The sequence below is a fragment of the Sinocyclocheilus rhinocerous genome, unplaced genomic scaffold (genome assembly GCF_001515625.1).
Source record: "Sinocyclocheilus rhinocerous isolate Xijiao unplaced genomic scaffold, SAMN03320098_v1.1 scaffold650, whole genome shotgun sequence".
In the NCBI taxonomy this organism is placed as follows: Eukaryota; Metazoa; Chordata; class Actinopteri; order Cypriniformes; family Cyprinidae; genus Sinocyclocheilus; species Sinocyclocheilus rhinocerous.
Window position 1 is genome coordinate 132,030 of NW_015638019.1, and position 17,257 is coordinate 149,286.

At 36.4% G+C, this 17,257-nt stretch overlaps 1 protein-coding gene across 1 annotated transcript; it reads right to left on the reverse strand.

The window, feature by feature from the left end:
- Positions 1-3,364: 3,364 nt before the first annotated feature.
- Positions 3,365-16,098, reverse strand: LOC107749345 (endothelial PAS domain-containing protein 1-like). The gene is made up of 13 exons (XM_016564457.1): positions 15,939-16,098; positions 15,730-15,814; positions 14,057-14,175; positions 13,765-13,967; positions 11,924-12,030; positions 9,218-9,365; positions 8,915-9,132; positions 6,420-6,634; positions 5,867-5,977; positions 4,916-5,328; positions 3,845-3,971; positions 3,638-3,749; positions 3,365-3,555 (listed from the first exon to the last, which is right to left on the reverse strand). The coding sequence occupies exons 1-13, from the start codon at positions 15,984-15,986 to the stop codon at positions 3,371-3,373; spliced, it is 2,091 nt and encodes a 696-aa protein (XP_016419943.1). The 5' UTR covers positions 15,987-16,098; the 3' UTR covers positions 3,365-3,370.
- Between the last annotated feature and the right edge of the window lie 1,159 nt (positions 16,099-17,257).

Sequence of the window (17,257 nt, forward strand, 5' to 3'; positions counted from 1 at the left end):
TTGTGATTGAAGCATAGCTGGAAGTATAAAAAAAACCCAAAACAATTGTCAATAGTCATAAAATTCACTCTTTTTTTTGTTTCATTGCTACAAGTGATTGCAATTCTTTGATTTCTGAAGAGAATATCTCTCTTATCTTATGTGGGTGTAGCATAGCTATAAAAGATCCGTATGAGAAATCATTATGCGTCCAGTTCCACACATCCAAATCCATTTTTCCTGAATTTTCTGTGGCAGCATGAGCATGCTGTTACCTTTCTGAGGCAATCGGCATATAAATAAATTTTTTTGTTTCATTGCTACAAGTGATTGCAATTCTTTGATTTCTGAAGAGAATATCTATCTCTCTTATCTTATGTGGGTGTAGCATAGCTATAAAAGATCCGTATGAGAAATCATTATGCGTCCAGTTCCACACATCCAAATCCATTTTTCCTGAATTTTCTGTGGCAGCATGAGCATGCTGTTACCTTTCTGAGGCAATCGGCATATAAATAAAAGGATTCCCATGACATCTTACTTGCATCTTTTACTCAGATTGTCCCATTGAATTCCCACCTTGATCCATGTATGAAAACCTAACGTTCATGTAGCCTGTATATTTTAGTTTTATCAATGCTCTGAGGTTCCCTCGTCTCCCTGAAGCGTTTGATAGGAAGTGTTTGCTTGTTCAGTGTTTAAATATTTATTCCTTTTATGGTCATTTGTATGTTTTGGCACTACAGATTTGTTTGTGGCCAACAGTATCATGGTCTTGTGGGATACAGAGGCCAGGATCGGAATGTTCCTGTAGCTTAATTGTTATGTCATTAAAAACAAGTTCATTTTCTGCATCTCCTGCTGATCCTTTTGGCTTACTTAACATTCTTGAACTCCCATAAGCCAGAGTAATTAATCATAAGGTGCAATGTAAATTTTCTGGTGTGAATTGCATTACAGAGGATTATCCTGCACCAATTTGATACAATTTAATCATCACTAATTTAATTCTAATTCTACTCATATAAGGCTCACTGACCTGGTCCATTATCCAGCCTATTATTGCAACAATAAAGCAAAAAAAAAAAAAAAACTTGCATTAAGTTAAGTGGAGGGTCATGGGAAGAATAAGATGAGAATTATTTGTAAATAGCACCATTTACGTTTTAATTTCTTTTAGATATAATGCAATCTTTCATATCTTTTAATGCTACAAAGAAATAATGGAATACAAATGCTTGTTACTTTAAGCCACCATCCTGAGAATAAACAATCAAAGACTCTCTCAAAGATATACGATAAAATTAGCTTAATATATTTTGTTAAGAAACACACAGAAACCCCAGAGTATCACGAGAAGGTCATACACATCACAAAATGTAATACAAAATCGAATAACCTTAAACTACCATATATATATTAGATATGCACTGTGAAAGAGAAAGCTACAGATTCATCTCTGTCTACTGTACGAGTACCAAGGCACTTCTGAACGCCAAATACAAACATTTTTACGTGTTACAGAGATCTACAGAGACCTCATCTAATGTAGACACAATAGATATGTTTGTATGAGAAAATAAAATGCAAATTTAGAGTTCAGTTTTCAAAGAAAGAAGATGGGAGTTATTTTAGGCAATGGTTAGTGTTAGATGGGCCTGAGAAGATGGCCAAGACATACCGCTACACTGGGGCTTTTCAGTTTGGTCTTCCATTTGCATCTTTTAAAATAAAGTGCTTTAGATGACAGAAACTATACATTTAATACAGCATTTGTCATGATTGTGAAAAGAATAGCGGAACAGATTACAATACCATGATCCGCACTCGCAAAAATGGTGATAAATGTATAATAAAATGTAAAAAGAAGACTGTTTTTGCGAGTGCGGATCATGGTTTCATATACTAAGTAATTTAATAGATTGACGCACCAAAATAAAAGATCAAGTGACGGAAGAGCGCGGTGCAAACGGCTTTGTGAAACAGATTACAATACTACAATTCTAAATGGGAAAACAGACATGTTTCTGAGCTACACAGTTTTTGTAATTGCACAAAAATTATAAATAGTATAAATAAAAAAAATAAATAAACAACATATCCCTTTAAAGTGGACGTGAAGCAGTCAATCAAGTTTACATTATTTAGTAAACTGATTTCCACTTTAATAAAAAAAATATATAATAAACACGATTAATGTATAAATTTAAAAGAATAAAGCAGTGGTTCCCAAACTGGGGGGCACGGCAAGGCTGAGGGATAGTTAGGGCCCTATGAAATCCGTTTTATTTTTTCCTAAATTCCGTTTGATTTTTTTCCAAATTCCGTTTTTTCCATTTTAATTTTTCTCGACTCCTTTTTAATAGTTAAACAAGATTTGTTGGCAAACAAAGGGGATTTACTATTAAAATTAAAACATGGAAGAAATGTTTTGTGTGATTATTCCTTAAAAAATAATGTTTGTTTCATTTTAGTAGTAGTAGTAGGCTATGAACATTCTACTGAAAAATAGTTATAGGCACAATGCCTTCAAATCAAACCGGATTTTTAATTTGACGGGTTGCCGTGAATACCTTTACAGTTCTGTGTATGTGATATGACGCTAGTTTTACTCAAATCAAACTCTAAAATGCTCATGAAGTGACTCTCAGAGCAGTTCTGGAGATGTTGTTCATGTGTTTACGTCCTCATTTAGTGAGACGGCAGATGCTGAAATCTCCGCGAGTGTCACGCGCGCTTCAGTGTGTGTATAGTAAATGAAACCGCGCGTCTGCGCCATTCAACAGAGACAGGCAGAACATGCAGGATTCATATTTAAATCGACTTTTGAGGCTTAATATTTACAGATACTAGTCCATATCGTGATTTGATTTAAGTGTAATGACCTACTTTTGATTAATTCATTCAAAATTTGACAAATTCCGTGACATTCAGCGTTAAACTGTGAATTCAGTTTTTATGACTGGATAAAGACTACACTGCGTAATTTTCCCGCTTATCATGCGGCCACTTGCCTGATGTAACATAAAATATCTTACATATTTTGCAGTGTAATGCAAATATATCTGAAAGGTCTGCGTGAGGATATAGTCACGTTCTCGCGAGACCAGTCAGATCTCGCGAGACACATCGGATCTCGCGAGATCTCGTGCCACGAGATCTCGTCACACCCCTATGCACTACTGTTCAAAAGTGTACGGTCAGTAAGATTTTTTAAAAGAAATTAATACTTTTATTTGACAAGGCCATATTAAGTTGAGCAAAATTGACGGAAAAGACTTCAATAATGTCATTTTCACTTTCTATTCATCAAAGAATCTTGAAATGTATCAAAAATATTAAGCGGAACAATGTTCTCAACAATATTAAGAAATGTTGCCTGTGTACCAAATCAGCGTATTAGAAAGGCTGGAGACTGACCTGTGTGTTTGTGTGGAGGCATCATGTGGTATTGTCTGTTACTGGGAGAGCTGAATGACTCTGGGAGATGCTGTTTGAGATCCTCTGAGCTTCCTTTGAGAGACTGACTGCAGCCGTGAGGAGCCACCAATCCACTTTGCATACATGGAAATGTATCTGTCAAAACGGAACAAAGGAGTGTGTAAATTTCAGTATAGAAAAACTAGAAAACAAGATGTTTAAGAGAGAGCTGATGTACCTGTTAGCACACTTGTGCTGAGAGACTTTCTGACAGAGAAGGCGCAGCTGTCGACGTTCATCGTCTTCATCCTTTTTTGCATTCCATCTGCAGACTTGTGAGGAGCTACCACCTGCTGAACACACATTGATTTAATATTCTGTCTTTGGTATCACTATTTGAACTTTACTCATTTCCATTAGACTACAGTGAGATCTGAAAGATTACCTTTGGAATATCAGTGAAAGAGCATGATGGACTGAATTCTGACAGCCTCTTCCGTTTGAAGTTGTTGATGAGAGCTATCTGACCCACACTCGTGCCTTTCTGTAAAGGGGCAAAGCTCTCAAAAAATCTGAAAATAGCAAGAAAAATTAAATCAATGAATGAATGTGACCCTACCATTCAAAAGTTTTGGGTCAGAACATTTTTTTCTTTTTGAAAGAAATTAATACTTTTATTCAGCAAGAATGCATTAAATTGATCAAACACAGACATTTATAATTTCCTGAAAAAATGACTTCTGAAAATTCAGGATTGCCATCACAGGAATAAATATATTTTAAAATAAGTTAAAATAGTAACTTTAAATTGTAAAAATATTTCACAATAATGTAATTTTAATAAAATAAATGCAGCCTTGGTGAAAATAACAAACTTTCAAAAATATTAAAAAATCTTGCCAACTCGAACCTTTTTAGTTTATGTAAAGGACAGCAATGCATTCAGCTTTCCCCCCCCCAAACTGGGGTCCATAATTTAGCAGAAAGTTCACATTTTCCAGATAATATTTTTTAATTTTTTTTGGCTTTAGTGCTATGAAAATATAAAAAATAATTTTTCCTCACATAGTGTAAATGATTCTTTATACATAAATATATATATAGCTGCTTTTATATTTGGTTGTCCTTGACATCAAAAAATGTGAAATTCTCTGTTCAGCTGCATCCTTGACCGCAGCTACAACATATTTGCAGACTTATTTGCAATTGGTGTTCTTTTTTTCAACTATTTGCATGCTAATTTGTAATAGGTCTAGACTTTTTTGCATATTTTCAGTCATTTATAGCTGTGTTTACACTGTAAGATGTCCTCAAACACAGATGCCAGAAAACAACATTACTAGTATTCTCATAATGAAAAGTGACTGTAGTATTTTACCTACACAAAAGGTTACACAATTCACTTTCTTGCAAAGATGATTTCCTTGTGTAAATCCTAATCTAGTTAATCACTGGTGCCCAGTTTATGTATTGCAATATAAAACACACTTGTAAGGTAATGATGAACTCTACTCACCTTTGCTGTGGTAGTGCAGTGGTGAAATTGCATGTTTGTCCTGGATCTGCTGTGCTTCGGTCATCCATGCATCTAATATCTGTACGCTCATACTGTGAGGGTGGGTCAGGGGGCCACTGAAGAATCTGTCCACCCTCCTTAGAGAAAAATGGGACGTTTGGTGTGGTATGGTAAGGCTGCACATGAGCCGTGTCCGGACATGTGTTAGTGCTGCTCTTGTTGTGAGGAAGGAATGGACCCAGGGGCTGGAAGAGGTCAGCTACACTGCTGAAGCTGTGCTGGAAGGCTGTGCTTAGGCCTGGACCTGCGTCAGACACCGGCTCCTCCAGGCAGATGGGGTGCAGCTGGAAGTCCTCACCATCCATTGGGATGTATGGAGCAAGAGTCTCCAGGTCCAGATCACTCAGGTCCAACTGAACACAGTTAGATAACCAAATAATTACTTAAAACATACAGTTGATGAGAAAAAAATATTGTAAAAATATATACAGTAGCAATATTTTTAGAACAAAAATGTAGATTATTATTATTATTATTTTTTAAATAATCCAGTCTGTATGCCCAGGATTGGGATGAAAGAGCTGAAAATGATCATTATACACTACCATTTAAAAGTCTGGGTTTGCTATGATTTTTTAATGTTTTTTTTAAAGAAGTCTCCCATGCTTAACAAGGCAGCTATTTTTGACAGCAACATTGTGAAATGTATCAACAACTGAAATAACTATTTTCTATTTTAATATATTTTAAAAAATAATTTATTCCTGTGATGGCAAAGCTATTTTTTCAGCCGATATTATGGAGTCTTTAGTGTAACATGATTCTAATGTGTCTAAATCATTCTTTTCATCAAAAGAAATGAAACAAAAAAAAAGGGAAATTGTGGTAGAATTGGAATATCATTTGATCTATTACAGATTAAATTGCTTGTAAGTATTGTACCACACTCACCCAGGAGTCTGTGGGATTTGTTGCTACAGATTCAAGGGCGAACAACTTCTCTATTAGCTCCACCTTCAGATCACACTCTCCATTGCCACAGTAATCTACTGGACTGCTAGGCTGCAGACATATACATTCAAACACATTAAACCACTTCAACACAATCATAATATTAAATAAATCTTAATTGCATCACTATTTAAAGAGGCCATACCAGGAGGAAACCAAAAAACAGAATTTGTTTGAATATATAAGTCTTAAAGGTACATTCAGAGAAAGCCATGTTGAAAAAACAGCATATGCTGGTTATGTATGTTTTGAAGCATGGCAGCTGGTTTAAGCTGGTCATGTGCTGGTCCTAAGCAACTAACTCATGCTCAGACCCAGCTTAAACCAGCTCATGACCAACTAAGGACCAGCTTAAACCAGGTCAAACCAGCTGCCATGCTTTAATTATAACATACCTAACCTGGTATGCTGTTTTTTTTCAACAGGGAGGTCATAAGTAACCATGAAAACTAAATGACTGCTTTTGACATAACTAGATGGATATGGGACGTACTGTAGAACAGCTGCTGCGGCTGCTCAAGCAGGGTGTGGAACAGGGCGTGCATTTGCCTGCAGGAGGCACCTGGGGTCTGGTGAAGGTGGACAGCATGTTGGGCAGTTTTCTATCAGGACTGCCATCAGGCGGCGTGTCCACAACCCACGACGGTGCCACCACAGGAAGCTTGGTGGACTTGGAGAAGAAAGTCGGTTCTTCAAAATCTGGCCTATCTGCAAATGCACGTCAATAACAAGTCAACACACTTGTGGGATAAAAATAACTGAAATGAGATGCAGTCTCATAGAATTACTACATAAAGAGCCAAGGTGGATCATCTAATAGTGGATAGACACACCTTAAACAACACAATGCACAAAAGTTTAATGCTCACTACTATCTGGCTCAAGTGAGAGTTCCCTTTCAGTCGGTCACTCTCGACGTCACGTCGGATGACCGACGAATTGGGATCTCGCTTAGAGAGACCAATCTACTTCGAGTGTAAACTAAACGAGCCAATGCACATTGGCATGCGATTATTGCATCTCGCAGTATCAGATAATGTTTGCAGTGTAGTTAAATAACGGTTTTACATCGTCCTGTTCCTCTTTTACAAATCTCAGCTGAAATCTTACACTTCTTTGGTATTCAGGTAGCAGCTGCACAAGGGTCTCCTCCAGGTCAGGCGGCTGTGAAAGAGCACAAGTCGGGTGTCAAAACCCCTTCGCAGTCTGAGAAATGTGGCCAACCGCTGCCATGCACGGAAAACCTCCTGTGACCACCAGTATAGCAGGTGCTCTGATTATTTAACCCCTATTTAAAATAAATAAATAAATAAAATAGTTCTCCTAGAACTGAAAATTTGCTAAAAATATTCAGCCTCAGGCCATCCAAGATGTAGATGAGTCTTTTTTTTTTTTATCTGAACAGATTTGGAGAAACGTAGCATTACATCACTTGCATTCACCAATGGATTCTCTGCAGTGAATGGATGCCGACGGAGTGAGAGGCCAAACGGCTGATAAAAAAAATCACAGTAGGCCTACTCCACAAGTAGCCTAATGTAAGTAATCCAAAACCTGTATGTTTATACTAAACAAATCTATCATTGAGTAGTTTTTAACTTCAAATGTGAGTCCTATATCCATATTGCTTTCTTCACTAAAAAGTTGTCTCGTCCAAATCTGGAGAGAAATATGCACAGATCAGGCACGCATGACGGCACCCATTCACTGCAGAAGATTAATTGGCAAGTGATGCTTAATTTCTGCAAATCTGTTTCAATGAAGAAACCAACATTTTGGATACAAAATAGATCTACGTTTTGGATGGCCTCAGGGTGAGTATATTTTCAGCAAATTTTCATTTGTGTGTGAGCTATTCCTTTAAGCTTTTAAAAGCCCTCAAATTAGATTTTTTTTTTTCTGTCCATCCACCAAACAAAATGTTTTAATATACAAGCTCACAGAATAGTGCACTCTGTACCCTGGAAAACAGATTTATTTAGATTCTTCCTCTATGGAAATCATCTACTGTTCAAAAGGTCATTGTGTCACTCCATCTTTACATAACGCAAAGCTATGATGATACTAATAATAATAAATCATAACTCAAGTATTGTCCTCTCACCAAACAGAACGCTGACAACAGGAAGACATAAAGTAAGCACTCTTATGCAATGTTAAATAAACAAACACTGCTGATTTCATTATTGTGTAGTAATGTTAACTTGACTTGAGAAACTAATAAACATGAAAATGATTATATTTATTTTTGTCACAATGGTTATCGTGATCAGTTGTGCACAATGTAGTTTACTCTTGATTGCATTATAATCCTTAATACTGATATTACTATGAATGAAACTTGAGAATAAAATAAATAAGATGTTAAAAACAACCTCAGCCGTAACCAAAAGCTATTATAGAAGTGTTGAAAACATCACAAGGTGGTGATTTCCATCCCATGCAGTGGTTTTACGTGTGAAGACATGCATTTTGATGAAAAGAGAAATTAGTATACCCGTAATTGCCCTGTTGTGAGAAGAAACACACAAACACTGCCGACTGCCATTGGTAAACCTTCAAAAGCACAGGTGATGTTGAAATATAAAATTTACCTTTATTATTAAAAAAAAAAACTTTAAACATTTATAATACAAAACTGTTTATGCTAAAGCCAATGCTAAGCCATAAGATGCCCATGTGCTGTGGAGCAGATAGATACAGCTTTCTTTTACGTTGTCACATATTGCGTACCCTGCAGCAAAGCCAAGCTACAGTGCCACTGAGCTACAGTACAACAACGTCTGCTGCAACATCGCAGCTTATGACCTGGGCAGTGTACGTGTGTGATTGGTTGTGATTGTGAGGTAGAGTAAGGAGAGCCAAGGGAAGGAGCAAGAGTTCATGCATGCAGGATGGGAGTAGATTTGTAATCGGGGTTTGAGGATGTGAAGAGGGTGAAGCTATTGTGGGGGGAATGGTTGAAGTAGTGCCGGATGGCGCTCTGACCAAAGTCCAGGGCAATGATGGCGTCTCCTGGCATTGGAGCTAACTGAGCTAACTCCTCAGGCTCCTCCTTGAGCTTAGTGAAAAGAATGTCCTCAGCTTCAGAAACGGGGGAAGCTCCACCCTGGCTGAACAGTTCTCCCATGTTACACATGTGGTAGGGCTTGAACAGAGACTCTGTCTGATCCAGGGAGAAGATGACGGACTGCTCCTCAACAGAACTGAAATATAACAACAGAATGAGAAGAATATCATAAAAGCATTAACTGTGACAGGGATCTGTGAGTGTGTCATTTAACACAGTACCTCAGGACGTAGTTGATGCAGATGATGCACTGTGGTTGGGAGTTGCGATTGTTGTAGATGACGGTCGCCTGGGTCTCCATCCAAACGTAGCCCCCGTGCTTGGCTAGCATTCTGTACTGGCCACTCACCACTTGACCCTTATTACAAACTGAAGAAGAAAACAGAGATTGTAACATGCACCAACATTTTGCATGTGAAGTATTTAAATATTTTCTTTATTTTTTCTTTAATGCTAATCAATTATGGTTAATCAACAACATTCAGTCAGGCACCTAAAAATGAGTTATTAATAATAATCATTATGTAATTTTTTGTTTAATTTCTGTTTAAATCAGGAAATTAGAATGATTTCTGAAGGATGATGTGACACTGAAGAGTAACGTCTGGTTGCTGAAAATTTATATTTGCCATCACAGAAACAATTTGCATTAAAAAATACATTAAAACAGAAAACAGTTATTTCATTTTACAATATAAATGTTTTAGGTGTATTTTTTATCACATAAATGCAGCCTTGGTGAGCATAACAGACTTCTTACATTTAAAAACGTAATTATTATTTCATTTTTATATTTAACCTTATAAGCATTCTTTAGACAATTTTAGTCAATTATACATATATATATAATTAAATAAAATGTAAATAAAACTCAGGCACAAAATATTTGCATTTTCACAGCATTTTGTAGCATGTAAATGGCGATATGAACGCAATAGTTTTAAAATGTGAATCAACCTATGTAAATGGCTTAAACTTAATACTGTCTTTGAATAAAGTCCATTACTGCATATCATGTAAGTTTAGTAATTTTTCAAATCAAAAGATCTTACTATTATGTAATACTCCAGGTACTTTTCACTGGAAGAGGCCAGTGAAGAAGACCAGAGCACTGATCTGGATTAAAGACATCAGAGGAACCAGATCAGAGGTGCTGCACACTTCAAAGGCTTGTTAGCCACTAATGCACAAGCTAATCAGGTGGGCCATCCTGAACAAGCAAATCTGAGAGCTTTTGGGTTGTTACAGATGAAGTCAAAGGACATATAATGGGATTCAGGCCATCTGCTCAGCCTCATCCTGTCATAATTGAGATTAAAAAGTCAAAATTATGACACACTAATCAAACTCATTACATAAAAGTAAATGTTTGTATTATTTTGACTTTTTATGTCATGATTACGAGTTAGTCATAATTTTGACCTTTATGTCATAGTGTCTTTTTATCTGAAAATTCTGACTTACAATGTCAAAATTTCATAACTTTTTATTTCATAATTATTGCTGTTTGTCAACTTTTTTCTCATAATTATGGCTTAGAATTTCATAATTGTCACTTTATATCTCATAATTCTGAATTATTAAATTTGATCTCATAACAATGTAACAAAAAATGTTCACTTAAATTTCTAAGTGAACTAAAATAAGTAATAAGTAATCTTAAGTAATCTTAAATTCTCTGTAATTCTGTGGTGATAATTATTATTGTACTGTTTACTTTCATGTAGCATCAATATTTTGGTAAATATTTAGGTCAGTAATCATTAATTATGAAACATTGGTTTAGTACATATAAGTTTTTGTACTCATTTTGCATGTTTTTAAAGATATTTTGCTTTTGCAAGGATAGCCGCATTCTCAAAATTTCAGTAACATTCAGTAATATTCTAGTGCTTTCTGGAACATTCCAGAACATTGTGGGACTAGTCATAAAAGACAAAAACCATCCAGCATACATTTCTGAAGTTTTGGACAACTCACCTTTGGTAACTGTTTATGCTGAACTGCTGTTAGCTCAGTATTATGCATGTACCATGTAATTTTTATGCATGAGTAATAACAGATTAGCTTGTATAAGTTGTCAAAAAAAAATTTATTGACACACAAAAATAATGTGATTCATATTCAGCATGGAAAACCTAACTGAGAAACAAGTGAAACAAAACTTTTACAAAAATTTGTTTTACTGTATAATTTTGACATTAGTCATACTTATGTCATATTATGATTTACCAAAGCATTCTTTTTTTCTTATGTGGCAGAAATGGGCTTCCATACATAAAAGAGAAAAAAATAGATTTTTTTCAAACTGTTTTAAAGGTAAGAACTACTGTATACGATAGATTTCAGTTCTTGGGAGGCCAATTTTAAAAGCAAATTAGTCGAAAACATTAAATGTAGAGTCTACGGCATCTGTTAAGTAAATAAATAATGCAATGCAACAACCATTGAGTTTATAAATATCCCTTAACAATTCCTGGAGCCCAGCGGGACATCTGTTTCCCTCAGTCATCAAGCCCATGGGAACGCCTCAGGTCTACAAGGTTTTGAACTCAAGCAGTTTACCCATGGACAGAGATGAGAGGCATGGATCTATTCCAGACCGTGAGTCATTTCAGGACGGAGTCGAGATTGATTTAAAGATAGGTAAATTAGCCAAAACGGCTGAGACCTCGACATATTCACACAATGAGCTACTGCGTTGTTTCTCGTGAGTTTGCACCAGCGCATGAAATGGAGGTACGAAGAACGAAGAAAACAAAGAAAACTGAACATGTGTCTACCCTATGGCTTTTTTTTAGACAGGCATCTCCAATTCAAATCTGTTTAGTCTTTTCAAGTCTAAACAGAAAAAGACCACATGAAACCCAAATTGTGTTTTCATAACCTCCTGGATTTGCGTTTGTTGGATGTAAACAGGTACTCACGATTTTGGTGGCTCTTTGTCATGCTTTCAGAATCCAAAGCATGGCAGAACTCATACACCGAACGGCCAAGAAGTTCCTCTGGCATATAACCGATCAGGCTGCTTACTCTGAAACACAAAGACAGGTCAAGAATAAAACTAATGGAACAGTCAAAACAAAGCGTGATTGAATTAAACCAAGATTCATGACTGTCGATTACATCTGGTGAAAACAATCAAACTTGTGCTGCTGGGAGCCAATGTAAACTCTCTGCGTAGCTTAGTGAGAACAAATGATTACAAGCGGGACCCTTGTTTATTGGAGCTATACATCTCTCGAGCAAGACATTTGTACTTGTTCTGTCTGATCATTATCTTTAATGCCTGTTTTCCAACTTGCTGGATTAAAAGACAGAACAGCTCTCAAGTGTCAACACATTTTTTGAAACTAGGTTTTTTTTGTTTGTTTTTGAAGCACTTTAGCAAGTGCAAGATTGAAGACAGATGTGGGCTTGTCTATTAATCACAGCGGAATTTTTTGCAATGCTCAATATCTTCACCAAATCATTTTTTGTGCTGATGTTTCCATGCAAACTCATGCAATTGTTATTTTTCTTCTAATTGAACCTTCAGTTTTACCCTGGAATAGCCTCTCATTTCCTGTTCCAGTATGGGCTTTTAATGAACTCCGTGCGGTCAATAATGAGTCCTATTAAATGGAAGCACGCAAATATCTGACCTAATCTGTTAACCCTCCTTACAACACATCCACTGTAGTGTAGCCACAGTAACCTGCTTTTGCACTAGAGTACATACGGCAGATCCCAGGGGCCACAGGTGACCAGGCACTGAGAAGAGCAGCACCGGCCCCATAGCGCCAGGGGACTTACTAACTCCCCTGGCTTGTTATACAAGACGTGTAAGAGAAGTCAATTGTGCCCTTTAGGAACTTTCCATAAATGAAGCTAATCTAAAGAGAAAAGCTCATAATCACTCTTGCTTTACCACACAGTAGCACAACAGGATTTTGATAAGAGTTCCCAATAGTGAACTTTGAAACGCACATATTAACTCACAAATGCTGCTTAGCTATGCTGACATAAGCACAAAATAAAACAATGGTAAACACGGTTTGTTTACAAACGATACAGTGACCTCAAATGAAATATAAACATATAAAATATAGTTTTAGCAGATATACTGTACACATAAAATCTTCCAGACAAACAGACTGTAAATATTGATGACTCATCCTGAACGGCACAGATTCTTGTCCAATCAAATGGTCTCTAGAGTGAGAATGTCCCTCCCCCTCAAACCACCTGCAATTGATTGGCAACTAGCAAATAATGATTCATGGCTGTAGATTAAAGTAAAATGAGCTTTATAAAGCTTTTAGTTAATAAATAATAAATAAACTTCCAGATTTAATAGGAAGTACATCAACACAGGAAAAAAAAAACTAAATGTGATCATCAAGCAATTTAACGGGGTCTAAAGTTGATAATATATTTCCATTATATAACAAAATACCAAACCAAGTGGCTTTTATTTTAAAGACAGCATAAGCACAAAGAGAAGTTTATTAGTTTCTAAATTACAAAATAAATAAATGTACAATTCAAGATTAGAAGTAAATAAAAAAAGACACTACAAAAATTTTGAAGAAAGGTTAAGTTGGTTTACGTCTCATTTGCTTACGGATGCCTTCAGGTTTTGTATAAACATTTTATATCTAATTAAATGAAATTCATAGATTTTTGGTAGCTTTTATGTCTAAATTCGTTTTGGGCCCACTATTCATGCACACACACAAGCACATGTACAATAAGCACGTATTTCAATCAGTGAACCATTTCTTGCCTCTCATCACAGTAGATAAACTTCATGTCCATACTGTGTCTGCTCATGAACGTCTTGCTGTCGAGAGGTGTGTCGACATTTGAGGGATGTGGAATCGGCGCGCACAGCATAGTGACGCATGTGAGGGGTGGCTCTGAAAACCCACACAGGACTTGAGGGGGGCGGCTGCTGCACACTTGGAGATGCCCCGTGCAATGCAGCACCTGACAGACAGAGCGGCGACACCATATTTTACTTAGCACATGCACATATGCGCTGCATGAAGATGTATGATATGCTTATGTGTTCTTACCTTCCAGCTGGCTGATTTGAGGTTGACAGTGCGACCTCTATTGGTGACCGTACATTTCATCCTCATAAAGAAATCTCTGCCCGTGCTCATGTCTCTCCCTCTTCTGCCATACACAGGTCCTGTCAATCAAACAACTTGTTCTTAAAAATCATGTATTTATATAATTGACCATTGTGCAAGCAATAAAGCTTTTTTCTAGCACATTCAGAGGACTTTGGTCTGTAAGTGGGTCGTGGACGCAACAGGTGCAAAGTTCAACTGAATCAGTCTGTTGAAACCTTAACTACAGTATATTGAGTTCTCTATGCTATTGCATAGGGATTATCTCCAACTGACCAATGAAATGGCAAGAAAGTTACGTCACTCGCTCAAAAGCTCTAAACGGGTCAGGTGACCAGCTTGTGAAAGATACAGACAGATAAAACAAGAGGAGGAGAAACATTCGCTGTGGGGAAAGGCCCCCTAACTCTCATTCTGAGTATGTGTCTGTGTGCAAGCACACGCTGCTTACATGATAGCAACAGAAATAGTAACTTACTGAAACTAGGCCAGAGTAAAGGCTAAGTTCACACCAAGTTTGGTGCAAAAAAATGAAACTACTCAAATTTAGTCTGCTGAATTCCTACCATTGCCTACAATGAATATGAATGCTGAATTAATTCCTGATTAGGCCCTGGCTACAGTCCTGTATGCTTTTAAAAAGCTATGAATCTCATTGTCTTGTTATTTCTTTTCTTGAAATGAAACTGTAATTAAAATTCAACAAAAAGAATAATACAAAAATAATAAAACTGAGTAAAACAATTAAAGGGGTCCTATTATGCTTTTTCACTTTTTTAATATTAGTCAGTGTGTAGTGTGTATGTTTGGGCATAAAAAAGATCTAGAAAGTTACAAATCTCAAAGTCCACTCCAAAGGGAGATATTTCGTTTTTTAAACATCCCTTTTCAAGAACTACAACGAATGGCTCGTTTGGACTACATTTCCGTTTGGCTCGTTTCCGGGCTTTGTGATATCACAAAGCGGCCCATTAGAATATCAAGCATAATAGGACCCCTTTAATAGCATTATTACAAAAGTAATATATTATCATTTTTATTTTTGTAATATATGTAATCTTACATTTTTAATAACAACAATAATTTAATGTTATGATTATTATTTTGCTTTATTGATATATAATCAATTTAAATATATTGAAATATAATTTTTGGCCAAATTGTGCAGCCATACAAACAATCATACCAAACCTGGAGCTCTTTAAAATATTTTAAAATAAAAAAATTATTAATTTAATTAAATCAAAAATCATATTTTAAATTGCAATCACAATTTTTTTTTTATATAAAAAAAAAATCTCAATTAATTTTTTTTCTCCAAATTGTTCAGCCTTAACAAAATAGGGGGAAAAGGCCTCTACATAAGGGACGTTAAAAAAAGGGGGACTTGTCCTCACAGGAACCACTACAAGAATGTACAAAATGTAACATCCTGACTGTGTGATAAGTGCTTTCAGATAAGTCCTTCTCCATGGCAAATTACATCCAGAGATAAAGAGGACTGGAAGATTCTGCCATTTTGATTTTAAATGCAACAGTGTATTCAAAATATCCAAGTAAAAAAAACTGTATCGACGTACTTCTGGGAAATATTGTTCTGAGCTGACACTCACCTGATTTGACACTGAGATTCTCTCGGATTTCTTCATGATCGCAGGGGTGCGTGAAGTCAAAGATGCTGTGGCCTGTCAGTTCTACCTGATAACAGTTTGTAAGGGAAGTAAAGTTGAATGCTTAGCCACTATAAATGAATTATCAGAAGGCTTTTATGTTTTCTCCCTGTAATTATTCTCAAGAATAAAGGAAATGAGGTGAGGCTCACCTGCGTAAGGCCCATACATTTTCTGACGTTTTCTGAAAGGAATATCATGTCCCCATCTGATGTTACCACAGCGACAAAGCCTTCCAGAGACTTTAGATATAGACTGTCCTTCTGGCTGTCATCCTGTGACTGGGTTTGCTGGACTGTGCGGCCTGGGACAAAAGACAAGACAACTTAGTATAGTGCAGTGACTTTTTAGTAATTTTACACTGGCGAAGCATCAAAACAAACTCAAGGGACATAGACTCATATCCTGTACCATTTAGCTAGAAGTAAACAACTCAGATTCAGCTAAACCAACTTATTTATCAAATGAAATTCACATACCAACATGGAATAAAAACAAGCTATTGAGCTGATCAGCAAAGAGAGGATGTTTGAGGTACACAATGCCATGAAAAGCAACAACAACTTGAGAAAATAATTAAAGCAAGGCTCCATGCTGTGAGGTTCACGTCTGCTTCCCTGCAGATAAGGGCCTCCTCCCTGCTCATTCAGATCAGGTAATAAGGGCCCGAGCGCTGAGGCTTTGACCCAGCTCAGACATCAGAACTGTGTGTCCGCATTGTGCGTTTGGGTGTCAGCAGGTGGTCCATGTCTGCGCTCCCACCTCAAACCCCACAGCATTCGTCCCGGTGCTATTAATACTTCACTGTGATGTCTTACTCCTTTGGCTCTCAGCCAAACACAGGAACTCGCAATTTTCTGCCATTCTCTGTCCATCTCTATTAGAATCATTTAGGCCTTTTCTGGTCATTAACAAGGTTCTCTGACAGTCTGCACAGCGACTGCTCTTTCATGTCTCAGGAAGTTATGTTTCAACTATCAACTTTAGCTCAGAAGTTTCTCCTAAAGGTCCTTAGGGAAAATAAAAATTGACATCCACTACTGTTCAAAAGATCAAGGTCTGTGTGTTTAAAAAAAAAAAAAATTTATAGTTTTATAGAATAAGGATGCATTTAATTGATCAAAAGTGACAGTAAAAACAGTTATAATACAAAATATTTCTATTTGAAAAAAAAGTATCATGGTTTACACAAAATATTAAGCAGCAGAACTGTTTCAACATTGAAAATAATCAATTAACAATCAATTACAGCACACCTGCAGGTAACAGATAGGTGCGTAGGAAAAAAAGACAAAAAAAGTTTTAAAAAAAAGAAAATCCTGCACACTACCAATACTTGCAAAAGTATCAAAAACAATTATTTATTGACAACGTTGAGACCGAAACAATAATTAGACCAAAACGTTGTCAATAAATTATTGTTTTTGATACTTTTGCAAGTATTGGTATTGTGCAGGATTTTCTTTTGTTT